General features: G+C 43.9%; 1 protein-coding gene across 10 annotated transcripts in view; it reads left to right on the forward strand.

Annotated features, from left to right (window-relative positions):
- PDZD2 (PDZ domain containing 2) overlaps positions 1–14,727 on the forward strand; it is a 203,301-nt gene that overhangs the window by 129,738 nt on the left and 58,836 nt on the right. For 9 of the 10 annotated variants that reach the window (XM_071802550.1, XM_071802551.1, XM_065861791.2 and 6 more), the window contains one exon: positions 5,842–6,244. In XM_071802550.1, the coding sequence (XP_071658651.1) occupies positions 5,842–6,244 (403 nt within the window). Of the gene's footprint in view, positions 1–5,841; positions 6,245–14,727 lie in introns of those variants that run through there. The other variant, XM_071802555.1, reaches the window with a different exon arrangement.

Raw genomic sequence — 14,727 nt, forward strand, 5'->3', positions numbered from 1 at the left:
CCTGCGTACCCAGGGCTGTTTGAATACACTCCCTAGGTGTTATTAGTCTCTCAGCTCCGTGACTGATTTTTCTGTTGCCCGTTGTGCCTTTCCTTCTGTTTATTAAGGCAGGCAGAGAACATAGTGTCCCTTGCATGTGCCATCACCCGCAGGGCCCGGGGCAGGAAAGGGCTTGTCGGTGACGAGATGCTGGATTGAGCTCATTTCTGATGTGCTGTAGCTCCATGCCTACAAAAATATGTTGAATAACATCCAGGTTTACCAACACCATGGATTTCTGCTGAGATAAATTACGTTTAGAGAGCTTAGTCCTCTGGGGAGATGGAGGAGAGGGCTCACCATGGGGCGTCCCTGCAGCCCTGAGGGGATTAAACCTCTTACAAGCTCGGCTGCAGCAAGGTTTGCCCAAGACTTTGTAGCTCAGTGTCTTTGTCTGCCAGACTTGACTCCTGCCTGAAGACATGGAAATCTGTGAAAAGTACCCCCCAGTGCTTGCCAAAATCTGTCCTCACTGGGCTGGGTGTTCTTGCATGGTAAGGGTTTCATGAGGAGCCATTTGCCCTTCCATCAGTCACTATCTGTTAGTCATTAATTTGACCTGCCTTACCTGAATAGCAAGTTAGCTAATTTGCCGATGTCATGGAGAGATGGTTTCTTAAGTTTAGCTTTTAGATCCCCCTTGGAGCTTGAGGTTTCAGTTCTGTGAGGATCCACGCTGCCCTTCATCCTTCCAGCCTGAAGAACATTGAGTTTCAAGATCTTTTGCCATGCCGAAGTCTTTCAGAGAAGAGCATAAAAATCAGTGATCTCTCTGTCCTTCTAAGGACACTACAGGTCCTGGTGGGATTAGGTGGGGGCTCAGAAAGTGATCGTCTTGGCTGAGGTTTCTCCTCGATGCCCTGGTGAGCTGCACGATGGGTTGGCTGGTGAGATGTCAGCAATGCTCCGTGTGTGTGTCATTTCCAAAGCACTTTCTGATCTATCAGGATGAAAGGTTCTGGAGAAATGCTAAATAGTATTCTTAGGGTAAAATAAACATACTTCTTTAACATCTCTGATCCTAAAGCAGATCCCGATGCTTTCTTATGGCTACTGGGTCTTCTTTGGTATTTCTGTAACTCAGTCTGGCTGTCTACATTTGTTTGAGAGAGATGGGGTATGACAGATATGCTCTTTGTTGGGTCTGTAAACCTTTATACATGCAAGCACACAAATACATATATCTAAAAGAAAAAATGACTTGCTTATTCTAAGACACCATGTCTGAGTCTGACACTTAACATGTGTGCCAAGGAACTTGGAGTAAACTCTGTGAGTTTATCAGTTTTTATGATCTCAGCAATCAGTTCAGCTGTGTAGGGGAGAAGTAGGATTTGGCCATGTAACTGAAAATAGTCTCTGAAGTAAGTGGATGTGTCCATCTCTTCATGGCTCTGATACAAAAAGAGTATTAAATGCCTCTTGATACCAGTACCAGCCTGTGGTTGAGCTTTGCAAGAGGTAAATGTCTAGCACTATTTCAAGTGTAAAATAATTTTCACCTGGTTTTAAGGATTATTAGCATTTTAGAATCATAGAATCATTTTGGCTGGAAGAGGCCCCCAAGGTCGTGGAGTCCAACCATAACCTAAATCTAGCACTAAACCATGTCCGTAAGAGCCTCATCTACACGTCTTTTGAACACCTAATGATGGTTTCTTTCCTACAGAGGAAAACAAGTCTGCCTTGCTGTTTCAGAGTGATGTTTTACATGGGCTGGGGTCTTAGCAGAGCTGGTGCCGGTGTGAGATCAAAGCAGCAGGAGCAGCCGAGTGGTCCTTCCTTGTGAGCACACCAGTGGGAAATGTTTCAGGGTGACGTTTTAGACCCTGATTGGGGAGATGATGCTGCAGCATCCGACGGGACTCCCGGCTGTGCCGAGGAGACTTAACACTACCTTGCCAAGACTGGTAAATACATGGAGTGTGGATGAGTCTTTTGCTGGTAAAACATTTTGTTTTCATAACTAATATTAATAGTTGCATGGTCAGCTGGTAAAATCTCTTGCATTCTTCAAATTAGTGATAACAGGATTTGTTACATGTTGTCATTCACTGCTCAAGGCTTCTTAGCTGGTGTACGAGATCCAGGGATTTCTCTGAATCCTACTCCATCCCCTGCCAGCCAAAGCAGGGAATAGGAAGTTTTACAGTCTCAGTTTTCAATAAATTCCGATCAATCAAAGCTGCGTTAGGAATATTTTTGCTCTGTGCACCTTCTCCATCTAAACTGAAAACCGTGTTCAAATTAAGCGACAACTTGGAGGTTGCAGCTGGTTCCCCACATCTGTGCCAAGGGCTGTGTACGCTTATCAGCTCTGATCCTGCCCTACCTGAGACACGGTTGGTGTATTGATTGCTAAAATCTCTGTGAGTGCTCTACAGGGACCAAATCTAAAAAAAGGAGTGTCTGTGTTGCAAACATTAAACCCCCTGAGAAGTGGGATTTTGGTTCCTGTTTAGCTTTTGCAGTTTTCTACACTCTAAAGAATGTATAATTACATTTTATTGAATCCATCGTGTTATTCCCTTCTGGCATAGGATGCTTCTGGATTGATAGCAAGTAATTAAAAATCTGAAGGTTGTCACTTGTTTAATACAACTTTGCCTGTCTTTTGTCCAGTGTTGAGAGCTTGCTGTGCTTCTTTGGGGTTTTTTGGTCTTCTTATTTAAATAGTGGAAGAAACGGCACAGAAGAGGAAGCCAGCTAAGTAGTCAGCATGTACTTAGCAAAACTTAAGGGTTTCTGAAGATCTGTCTTGGGAGGGTAATACAGCAAGTGGCCACAAGTTCTTGGTGTATTACTTTCTCGTCTTGTTGTATGACTTCGATGTTACACCAGTGCCAGTTTTCGAGTTCTGAATGCCTGGTCTTTGGTTTGAAACAAGCTCCGAGATAATGATGCCACTTAGTGCATCACTGGTACCAGCTGGATTTACCCTTATCTGAAAACACCTGACATCATTTGGTAATATACAGTCATTTGCTGCCATGCAAAGGTAATTTGCTCACTGACCCAGAGAACACACTTCTTTTGTTTTCTCATGGAAACTTACCATGTGCTTTGAAATGCCAAGAAGTACTGAAGAAGACATAAATCCGTGAGTTACTACAGGCTGCATGCCTGGAACGTGCAGGCCATCTCGACATATGGAGGAAATCAGCACAGCTCCACATACTCCAGTACAGCTGTGTCTGGTACCGCTCGCTGCAGACCTGCTCCAGACTGTAGGGATGGTTGTCTGTGGACAGTGCATAGAAAAAAAAACACCCTTCTTTCTTCTCTTTTCATAGCTTTACACGTTATGAACAGAATACATGTGCTACAAGTGGAGGTGAAACAATAAATTATTTTTGCCTCTATAAAATTAGTTTATTTGCACGTACACTAAGTTCCCTCTCCTTCCCTTTAGTTCCTAAATCAAGCAGTTGATTAATGCATGCGCTTGGTTACTGGCACTCAAAAATACATCAGTGATTACTTCAGAGATAGAGATCGATGTTCTTAAAAAAACCCACATATGTGCACCTGCACAAAAACAAGTCAGGCAGAACTGACTCTGCATAAAACCTGGGTGGGCAGCACCCATGTAAGCCACAGGACTATGGGAAGAGGAGCTGCTTTTCTCTTTCCTTGTGCCAGGAGAAGCAATGCTATCAGGCTTATGTATGATGGATCAGAGTGCAGTGGTATTGCTGCAAGCAAAAGCCGTGAATTTTAATCAACTTTACTGGCTGCCTTGAAATTTGAGTTGAAAGATAAATGTGAAAAACAGGCAGCCCATATTGTTTCTGGAACAAAACTGCCCCTTTTTCTGTTGATTAAAAGAATTTTTTTTTTAACTTGATAATAAAAAATACTTCCATCTTAGTTCAGTTTTTTTTTGGGGGGGGGGGGCGGGAGGGTTTTAACCTGTCAGGTTCTGCCAGCTCTGAGTGCTTCCCTGAGCCAAGTTTCTCCTTATTGCCACCCAAATGGTCAACCTTGGCTGCAGGGATTTTCCAACCAGTGGGGCTCATTGGCTGGAGATGGTTTTAGGCCTTTTCTTAAATATTCCTAATGTTAAAAAAAAAAAAAGAAAAAAATACTTGCCTGGTGAAAACTGCTGAATGGACTGTCCAGGGAGTTGGAGTGCAGTGTATATTCACTGGGGAAATTTGGTACAGCCATTGTAGTTGTCCTTCCAGTCTTGCTCCAGGGCTGCTTTTAAGGTTGTGGATTTTCTGTGTTTGTTTGGGCATTACTCTTCCTAATTAAATCGAAGTGATTTGAATGCCAACATTGTTGGGGGAGACGTCTAAGCTATGGGAAGAAGTGGACTGAAACTACCAGCTCATGTCCCTGGACAGAAACACACACCCGTAGTGTTATTTCCAGCCACTGCCAGGCTGGTCCAGATTACTTTGACTAACTGAGAGTGCTTTCCTCGCTCCTCTGTGCAGAAGTTTGCTACAGAGGTTGTCATAGCTGTTTTTCCTGTTTTGCCATTAAGTCACCTCTGTGCAGGAATAACTTGAAGTGTTGTATTTAAGGCCAAACAACTTTTAAGAAAGGGAAGGGGAAAATGAGCCTACAAGCACCGCGGAGGGGAAAAAAAGGGTGGAATACTTTTGATTCACTTCTCCTCTCTCAACAACATTTTCTCTTAGGATCTTTTATGGTTCATCTGCACACCTACTTTTTCATCTCCCCTGATAACTGTAGGTTCAACAACTGCTTCATATTAGTGAATAGTTCATTGCAGCTGCAGCAGAGCCTTATTTGATGCTCTGGGAAATTCTTGCTGCTTTCACTAGTGAGAAAGGCAATATATTTTTGGGACCTAAATTAGTGTGAAAGGGCACATACCAACCTGCTAAGTACAAATTCCAGCTTGTTTGTACTCTGAAGTTGGTTACACCCTTGGCTCAGGACACAAATATTTTAAGAATTTGGATTGAGGTATATATCCTTTCCCAGAAGAATCATAAAGTTAGATTCCCCTTTTGCATCAATGGGTGCAGTTTCTGTAAGGACACCCCGTACTTGCTAGAAACAGAAATGTCAATTCCTTCAAGGTGTGTCCAGGGACTTTGGGAGGGGAGGTGATGCTTTGACTGGAAAACACTTTCTGAAAAGGAAGCCCGCCTTATTTCCGTGTTCATTTACCAGTGCTGGGATGCCTTATGGTGCCACGCTTTGCTGTTCTGAGGCCATTGGCACTATGACTGCTTACCCCCACGGCAGATTTTGTTTTTCCCTTGGGCATTCAAAACGTGTATATACACAGAAGCAGAAGATTAAGTTCACCAAGGAGGCTCATTTCAGATGCAGATGCTCTATGGGCTGCTGCACAAAAGAAACCTGAGAGTCTGTCCAGAAACCTGTCTGATTTTTAATACATATAATTTTTAAAAAGATATATATTTATTTATTTTAATGCCCCACTGGAAGCAATCTCTGCTTTGATTTGCTTGCTCCACCTTTCCCTGTTGCTGTGCTGCAGTTGTGGAGCTCAGGGTAGCAGCAACCTGTTTTGGTGGTGTTTTCCAACTGTCATGTTACGCTGTGATGGGATCAGCCTGGTTGGCTGGTAGGGTTGTTATCATTCCAGATATTATTCCTGATATTATTTTCCCTCTCATACTGAAGGAAAAGAGCATTTGTCTATGCCTCAAGGTGTCCTAACGTGTTCACACACCTTCTCAGCTGTCTGAGGAGGTGCATGAACATCATGGGACGCAGCGTGTTGGGGTGCTGGGGTGGGATGCGGGCACTGCGGGGCGAGCAGTTGATAATCGCTGCACATCCCTTTCCTTGCAGTTACTTGGCTGAGCAGTGCTGGAATGGCGGCTTTGTCTACCTGATCATGTTGCGCCGCATCAAGCGCAAAGCCCCTCTTCCTCCCTCCAACGGCAACAACAGCAACAGCTGCGACCCCAAAGCCAAGCCCAGCCCCGAACCTGGTGACAGAGCTGCTCAAAATGGGAAAAGGACCAGAAAATTTGGGGTCATCACCAGAACACCGGGCAGCAAGGACAGCAAGGAGAAGCCAGGCTCAGAGCACGGAAACGGGCACTGCACCCCAATGGAGGTGGAGGTTGCTCAGCCAGAGACCTCTGAAGCGGAAAGTAATGGGGAAGAGCAGCTTCGGGGCACAGGGGGACAGTACCAGTGCCGGCTGTCAGATGGCGGCATACCAGACATTGGTGACCAATCTGCCCAGGTATGTTTGCTTTGGGTTTTTCTACAGAAGAGAGCAGCGGGCGTGCAAGCAAGTTAAGAGAATTTCTCATGCAGTTCCCCTGGTTTCAAAGCTCCGTGCTTGGGCTGACCCTCTGAGTGACAACCCAAGCTGTCAGGGCACCAAACCGTGGGATGGGGTGCAGAAGGTTTAGAGAATTTCATAATAATGGTCAGAAACCTCCATCATACTCCATCTCTGATGGAGGGGAAGGTCCTTATATCTCTGTCAGGGTTGGCCTTAGGGTTTCTTTTGTTGAGACAATGGATGACCTTATGACACTGTGACAGGAGGTGTTAGTGGAAGATGGTGATTTTGTCCTTTGGGGCTTCATGTTTAGCTGTGTGCTCAATAGCATCTTAAAGCTGATGTTAAAATTGGAATTGAAGCTTCTCTTTTTGATGCACCAGACCATGGTGCATTCATTTGTGTTACAAAATTTGTTTGGCCAGCACTTGGGTGCCACATGGAAGTTATTGTGAGTTTTTCTCTGAGTTGATGAGATGGACGATTTGTTAATATTTGGGACGACAGCGGGACTGGGGCTTTCATTGCTTCTCTCTTCATCCTAATAGAGATCTTGGGGTTTGTTGCCTGGCTAGAATTGCAGCATTGCTGGATGGAGAAAAATAACCCGAGCCTTGATCAGGTTTCAGTATGCATCTATCACCAGAAGAGCTGTCTGCCAATCTTTCCAGAGACGCTGATAGTATAAACAGATGAAGGTGGCTTTGTTAGGCTTGGGGCTTGCTGCAGCAGCTGGTTTTGGTTTTAAGGCTTCAAAGCTGGTAACAGAGCAGTATGAGTGGACATCTCATCACTAAATTCTATTCAGGAAAGCATGGGTTTAGAAGTATCCTCTCAATTAGTGCTTCCCAGTTCTATTGTAGGGTGGTGGTGGTGGTGCTTGTGAGCTGATGTCATTTACAGTACACTGAAGGGGCTAAAACCAATTTTTAAAAAATGCTGGTGTTAAGAAGCATGATTGAGAAAACCTGCTCTTCCCATCAATGAGACATTTGATTTCGTGGTACAAGAGGAAAGGAAGGATGTTTGTGTACTGTTCTTCCAAGCCTTATAATTGCGGTCTTTCTGAAAGAAAACATTGAAAGTTTAAAAACAAACAAACAAACAAATCCTTCTATATTCCGAATGCTCTGCTCCGTATAAAAACTTCTTAAATCTGTTCTGAAGATGTCTAATTAAACACATGTTATAAATGAAGATGACAAGGGTTTGTTTTTAGGAAGTGGAAAGCCAAAATATTTAAGTATATAAAAAAGCCCTCTTGAGCCAGAGCCGTCTCATGCTAGTGTTACCTTGATGTTCTGAGTCATTTTGGTCTAAGAAGTAAATTGTTAAATTCAGAATACATATGTAGCAATGTAAGCAATAAATAAATTTATAAGGCAATGGACGTACAAGGTGGCTTTGTAAAATGTAAAAGTGTAGTTGAGTCACTGGAAATTTAAGAGCTATAATCTGTTCAGTCGTGTATCTGTCATGGAGGCTATTGAGAGGCACAATTGTTTAGTGAAATTGCTTGCCTCTCTCTCTTTTAATTTTTTACCCCCCTTAATATTTTGCTTAGAGATATGACCTCTGTGTGTGTCAGTATTAATTACATCTTCCTGACATCTCAATGAGAAGAAATGTGAATAGCTGGAGAATGAATAGCACGCCTTGCTCATCCTTTGCTTTTTAAAGATGAAGGGGGCCTTATCAAAGCCTTTCGCTTAACCATCCATGGGGTAGCTGCTATCAGGGTAATGAATGGCTGAATTCATTTTCTTAGTAGCTATTGAATAGTGACAGTGAATAAAATTTTTGAAGTTATTTCAGTCCTGTTTAAAAAATAAATACATTTTTGAAAGGCAGGGAATAACGACACTTGGGAGCCTCAAATCTCACTCCCAGCTCGGTTTTCAAAGTGTGACCTGACACTCAGGCGTGTGAGACCCAGTCGTGGCAGGAGTCTTTTGAAAACAGCATCCAGGACATGATGTCTGAAGTTGCAGCCTCCTTCCAGGCTCCAAAGTGTGAACCAAACCTCTTGTAGCCGCGGGATGAGTTATCTCCTCCTGAGCAGGGATGGGGTGCATTGGCAGGGCACCTTCTCCGTGGGGAATGCTGCTCCATCCCCACTGCCTGCCCCGCGCTCGCCGTCTCCTCCGTGCTGTGGCTAATTGAATGTCCAGGCGGTCAGCCCTGTGGCTTCAGAGAGCACTATATTTGCTTTGAGAGGACAGGAGCCAGCCTGCGGGCTGGAGATCAGCTGTTGGGAGGGAGGGAAGGCTTGAGAAACTGCTCAGCGATCAGCGTGGCTGCTGGAGGACCTCACTGGTCCTCCCCGCTTCTCTAGTCCTCCCCCCTACCCTGGTCCTCCTCACCACTTCTTCCTCTGCCCCAGGACACAGATTGGAGAACTACTGAAATTGAAATATGGAATCCAGGAACATCTCTTTTTCTCCCTGTAAGAAGTTACTTTGAAGTGACCATTAAGGAAGACAGGAGAGAAGAGGTTGGGCTGAATCCTTGTATCTTCAGCCACTGCCGTGCTGAACGCAGCAGCCAGCTCACAGCTGATGCCTTGGGGATGTTGTGCTGGGAGTGCTTTTGAGGCATCCACGTGCCTTCGGTGTCATTTGCTTTCAGGGTATCACCTCTCCCACGAGTGTGGGGTTGTCCTCCCGTTGTCTCGCTGTGTGCTGCTAATAACAGCAATGCTGAGTTGTGAAATGAGAGACGAGATGAATACTGTTTGTCAAGCGAACCTGCCAGGAGATTCTTGTGTTACTGGTTTTTGTGCATGTGTCAGTCCCCTTCTTCAGGCTTGCTTTCATCTCCCAGATCTTGGTCTGTCTCTCCTGTGCACTTGACACTATCAGTATGTATAAACAAATCTGCCAGGCTGTTTGCTGGTATGTAACCCTCAGTAAATAATGTACCTGTCAATTAGCAGGCAGCATTTAATGTTTACAGGTGGTTAAGTTATGCTGCAATATTTTTAGGATGAACCTAAATGCCCTTTTAAATGTGGGGATTCAAAGCAGCAATGCTGTATCTGCCTGGCAGGAAGATCTTGAAGCTCTGGAAACCAACCTGACCTTGGGGAGGACCCAGGCTGGCTGCAGTGGGAGTCATGGGCGGTGATTTAATACCAGGCAATCTCTGAGCCAGACTAATGATCCGTCACATCCTGGGAAGATTGGCCAGCTTAAATACAGAAATCGAAGTTTACTGAATTTATTCAGTGGCCTGAGACAGGGTGTTGTTTTGTGGGCTGGTAATTATGAAGGCACAGATGAAAGAGGAGTATGGGGAGGGGCTGCTGGAATCAGCTGAAAAATGATAAAGAAAAGGAAACTGAAGTTTCCTCACGATATTCCAATGTTGTGGTTTCACTGTGTTTACCAGTAGGACAGAATCCCTCGGGTTTGTTCTCAGTTTCTCCACCAGGGTGTTTTTGGAAGAGCTGTGGACCACTTCCTTGGCTGTTCGTCCCCTAAGAGGAGTGCCCAGAGGTGGCTAGGTACACCTGGCACAGGCAGAGATCAGAGGTAGAACTGTGATGGTTGCAAGGAATAGTGTTACCAGTGTGACAGGTGAGAGTGTAGTTTTCAAAGGGGACTCAAACTGATCCAGACCTGGCTGGTGTGATGAGAGGTTTTCATTGATGAAGCCAGAAGAAGCTTGACTGGAGATGAAGTGAAGTGTACCAGACCAGACCAGCCAGCCGCCTGTGCTTCCTTCAGCCCCAGCATGATGCTCTGAAAAGTCCTTAAAACACAAACCATTAAAAGAAAAAACAAGACACCTCCAGAATCTCCTTGAATCCTCTTGCTTCTGTATAAGCATCCAGGTTAGTAAGGGATTAAAATCCAGATCCAAATTTAGCAGTAACCAGTGGAAACTGCATAAAGGAGATTGAGCAGAGTAAAAGTTCTTGAATAGTGAAGGGAGGCAGGTGATAGGGGCTGGGGCTCTGCATTTGGGCATTTCTCCAGTTGGAGGTATGTGGCACGGGTGGAGTGCAGGGTGTGCACCAGCTCTCCCAGGCTGATCGTGTCACTGCCATGTGGGACTCTGGTCGCATGGGGTGGAAACAAGTCAGCATCTGGTGGCCCCATGAGGTGTTTCTGGTGGTTTTCTGAAGTCGGTGTGCCATCTGTTGAAAGAAGGGAGGGGGGAAGGCAAGGAGATATTAATTCCTTGCCACACAGAGGTTTCTGGGGGATATCTGGGTTGTAGTAATGCTTCAAGATCTTCTCTCTGTGTTGTTAACCCCGGTTACTCTGCAGTGGTCACCACTGCCGGAGCAGTGTGCCTAGCCAGGTTTGCTCCCTTGTGGACTAACTGAGCCCAGCTTTTGTTGATCACAACCCCTCTCCAGGCTCCTGAGTGTGCACACAGGTGCACATGGACGTGTGTGTCGGTAAAAGGACCAGCTGGGATTTGCTGTTGTATCGCTGCAACTGCTCAATGCTCGGTGTTGTTTTATCGACAACTCTCTTGATTTGGGCCCACTATTGCTTTCTTATTAAGATGACTTGTCTCACAAAAGGCTGAATGCTTTTGAATTGTGGTTTGCTTTGTAGTTAGGAAAGACTGACAGCATTTCCATAGCAATATTAAAGTATTAGTGTGAGTAAATGCCCACCCTTCCTTGCGTTTTGGTTAATGGAAAATATTCTTTACCTTGCCAAGCAGAAGAGGAAGGCTAATGACACATTACAGGAATAAAAACATGAGACTTGAAATAATGTACTGACTTTAACCATTTTACTATTTTCTTAAACGTGATGAAGAAAAAAAAGTCTTATTCACTTGCTGTACCAAAATGAAAACCTTGCTGTGAGAAAGGTATTTACAAGGGTGAATACTCACAGTTCCACTGAAGCTACTGGAGCTAAGTTACTTTATATCAACTTTTTATGGCAACTAAACAGTAATTATTGTTTCATTAAGGCTTTTTATGGGACTCTTATATGATGCATGTTTTAGACATAAATAACTCTATTTTCAGTTTTTAATGTAGACACCTTTAGTTATGTAAAAGCCTTCCTCAGAATCTGTTTCTGTTCTTAATGTCTTTTTATCTGTCATGTTTGCTTTGAACTTTCATTAACACAAATCCTGGGGCCATCTGCTATCTTGAAGTTTTAACGTACACTGTGATAAGCACTTCTTCCCTCTCTATTGTCTGTTTTGGGTTGTAAACTCTCTTAGGGACAAGAGCTGTCTTTTAATTGTAGCTGTGCGGCACTGACAAATCTTGGGCTTGCTTTTACTTGGGGTTTTAGGAAGTGCTTTGATGTGACTAGTCATGAATTTACGTTCATTTTTTTTTGCTGCCAGTTATGTTCCACCTTGCCATAAAACAACCATCATCACAACTTTCTGGGGTTAAGTCTCACTCGATGCCAAATTTTTTTAACTGACTTTAGGTTTTGCCTTTCTTTGCTGTGATTTAGAGCAATAGCTACAGCTGTGGTAGTTGTTATTTTAACTTTGAATAGCAGTCCGTCCTTTTATTCTGTTTTCGGACTGAATTTTCTAAGTGTGTGGTGGAGGGTTAGGCGTAGAGATAGCCTGGTAATAAACAAGTTCTAATGAGTTAAAGTGTCATCTTGAAAGGGGGCCCTGACTCTTGGATATTATCTGCCCCCAAAGACAGCAGAGATGTGCATGAGGTTGTGTTACAGGAGGTCTCAGCTGTGCTCAGCTATCACAAGCTGTAGGTGAGGGCACCAGCATTAAAGCATTTCCCATCTACACAGAAAGTGGGTTTTTTTCATTTTACATATGGTATTAAAGATACAGCAAACTCACAACTGGGATGCAAAGGACTGGGTCTGGCTGAAATGTAAGTTCACACTATTTTATGTTTAAACTATTAAGTGTGAATGCTTGAAACTAAGTTGACATGCCTAAAAATAGAGTATGCTTAGGTGCTGTAATGTTTCAGCTTTAGTTGAGATTGTAAAGATAGATATGCTTAATTTTTGAGGCAGGGTGCTGAAACCACTGATCAAACCCAAAGCATTTCTGGCACCTACAGATGTAACACCAGTCCCCACAAGAGATCCCTCTTCAGCTGCCACAGGAGCGGGTTGACTTACTCTGGGATGGGCTTTAATCTACTGCAAGCATTAAGGATATTTTCTAAGGAACTTAGACTAACCAACCAAGTGTTCCCAATAGCCTAGCAAGAGAATTATACTGGACAAGATACTTGAGGGAATGCAAACAGCTTGTAACCCTTAAAAGCCTGAGCTCCACAAGGGCAGTTGCTGGGCAGAAAACCCCCAGGGTCAGAGATGGCTGAGAAATCCTTTGGCTGATCTTGCAATCAGGCTTCAGTTGACGGCAAGAGAGAAGCAGCCCAAAGAGGTGCAATCCAGATGGTGATGGCTCGGGATGACAAATGACTCCAGCAGATTTTTGTAAGGGGTGATGATGTGGTTCAGGTGCTTGCAATGGCTGATAAAATGTTTAAAGCCCTTGCCAAGGAAATGATGTCAACAAGCAGTCTGTCTCAGGAGATGGATCCCTGGGGGACAGTCTGCTTTAAGTTGCAGGATTTTCATCCCCTCTGCTGTGATGTCTGTTTTGAGTATTTTAATTACATGTTTCTGCTTGGGGAAGGATATGTTTTTCCTTTTGACTGTTCCCCAGGCTTTATCCCCTAAGACACTTCTCTTTCCATGGGGAGAGTACTTGCATTTCAGTGAAAGGACGCCAAGTGTCTGGTGACTGTTTGTCCAAACAAGGGGACTTGTTAAATCAGCAGTGGACACTTGAATGCAATTGCAGTTGTATCTGTGCTGCCGGCTCTTGTCTGTTCCGAGGACGTGGAAAGTTCACACAGTCAATTCTGTGTAACTCATTTCAAGGGGTATTTGGGTTTCAAGATTTTTTTTCCCCTCTTTCAAGTGCTGTAGGAGGTAGCCACTGCATGACTTGCATCATCTGGAGGTAAAAGTCAAAGGCTTCTTAGCCTGGCTTACTGCTAAGAAACATAGACATTAGAGATGGACAAGGAGTTCTTGTATTGGAATAATTTGTTGATAAAGGAATTTAGACTTCTTTCATTTTTCACCTGTTTTTGGTTTGTCTTCCAGTTGTTTATTTTGCTTGTGCAATGAAATCAAAGCCCAAGCTAGCAGATGAAATCAGGAGTCGTGCTGTCAGGTCAACCTTGAAAATAACCTGGTTAAGAGCAGATGAAAAATATATTCATTATCCACTAATGAAATAATTGCTTTGTTAAGAATCTGGAAAAATCAGATCTTGGCATGATTTTCTGACGCTGAGTCATTCACACTAGTATCTGTGATGTGAAGAGTAGTGGCTTTTGACTGTATCTTGAGATTGACGTGTTTGAGCTGCTCACCTGGGATGTGATCATGCAAGTTAATTGCCCAGCTACCCATCAGTCTCTCCTGCCTGCCGGCTGGGGAATGAGGATAGGTGTGATTTGACCCCGGGTGGGGCAGGCATCTGGGAACAGTGCTTTTAATTTATCCCACATCAGTGAAGGGTGCTGGGGAGTGGTGTGCTGGTTTGGCCACTGGGTATACTCCCTGTCCCTGTAGAGGAGGATGCTGCACTGGTCGTTGCTTAGAGGCAATCACTTATATGCTGGTCTGAATGTGCTGCATTTCTGTTTGGGGGTTTTGTGTTGGTTTTGTGCTGCTTTTCAGCTGCATGTGCTCAGCACGTTGGCTGCCAGCTCCTGTGTTGTTTTGTTTTTTTTTGATTCATGGAACTTAGAACTTTTTCCTAAGTGTCACATTTCCAAAGCAGCTTCGTGGCTGGTGAGGAGCAGTTCACTGTTTGCTTCTGCTGCTCCTATGGGCAAAAACCTGTGAAGTTTGTAAATGGGAACTGGACCCTGCAGACAGACAGTAAAAATCCACTTTTAAATGCAGAGGAAAGGACACATCCAATGGCCCATGTTAGGGCCCGTGGCAGTAAGTGAGTGCATTCAGACCTTGCATGGTTATTGGTATTCTTATCAGGGCTTATCTCTGTTTTTATTTGAAAATTGTTACATATTTATACCAGGTTTGGCTGAATTACTGCTGTGACAGAAAGTGCTTTTTTTGTAGACAACTATTTTACATTTTCCATTTTACTGTCTGCCTTTTTAACTGCTTACTGTGTTTCTGTTTTCCATTTGTTTACACCTTGCTCCTGCCAAGCTTTTCTTTAATACAAGATTTCAAAGCAATTTTGACTTTGTATACGTAGATTTGCAGCTTCTCAAACACAGCACAGTCAAAATCAGTCAAACCCCTTTAAACTCCCCTGCAATTAGCTGGTGAAAGGAAAGGGAGGAAGAACAGCTCCAGCATCTTTCATTTATCTATTTATTTATTTATTTTCCTCAACACTCGGAGGAAAAACGTTCGTTTTTGTTTTATTAATGATGTGCTTATGAAATTGAGCATTTGATGGTA

Source organism: Patagioenas fasciata, chromosome Z (assembly GCF_037038585.1).
Source record: "Patagioenas fasciata isolate bPatFas1 chromosome Z, bPatFas1.hap1, whole genome shotgun sequence".
Taxonomy (NCBI): Eukaryota; Metazoa; Chordata; class Aves; order Columbiformes; family Columbidae; genus Patagioenas; species Patagioenas fasciata.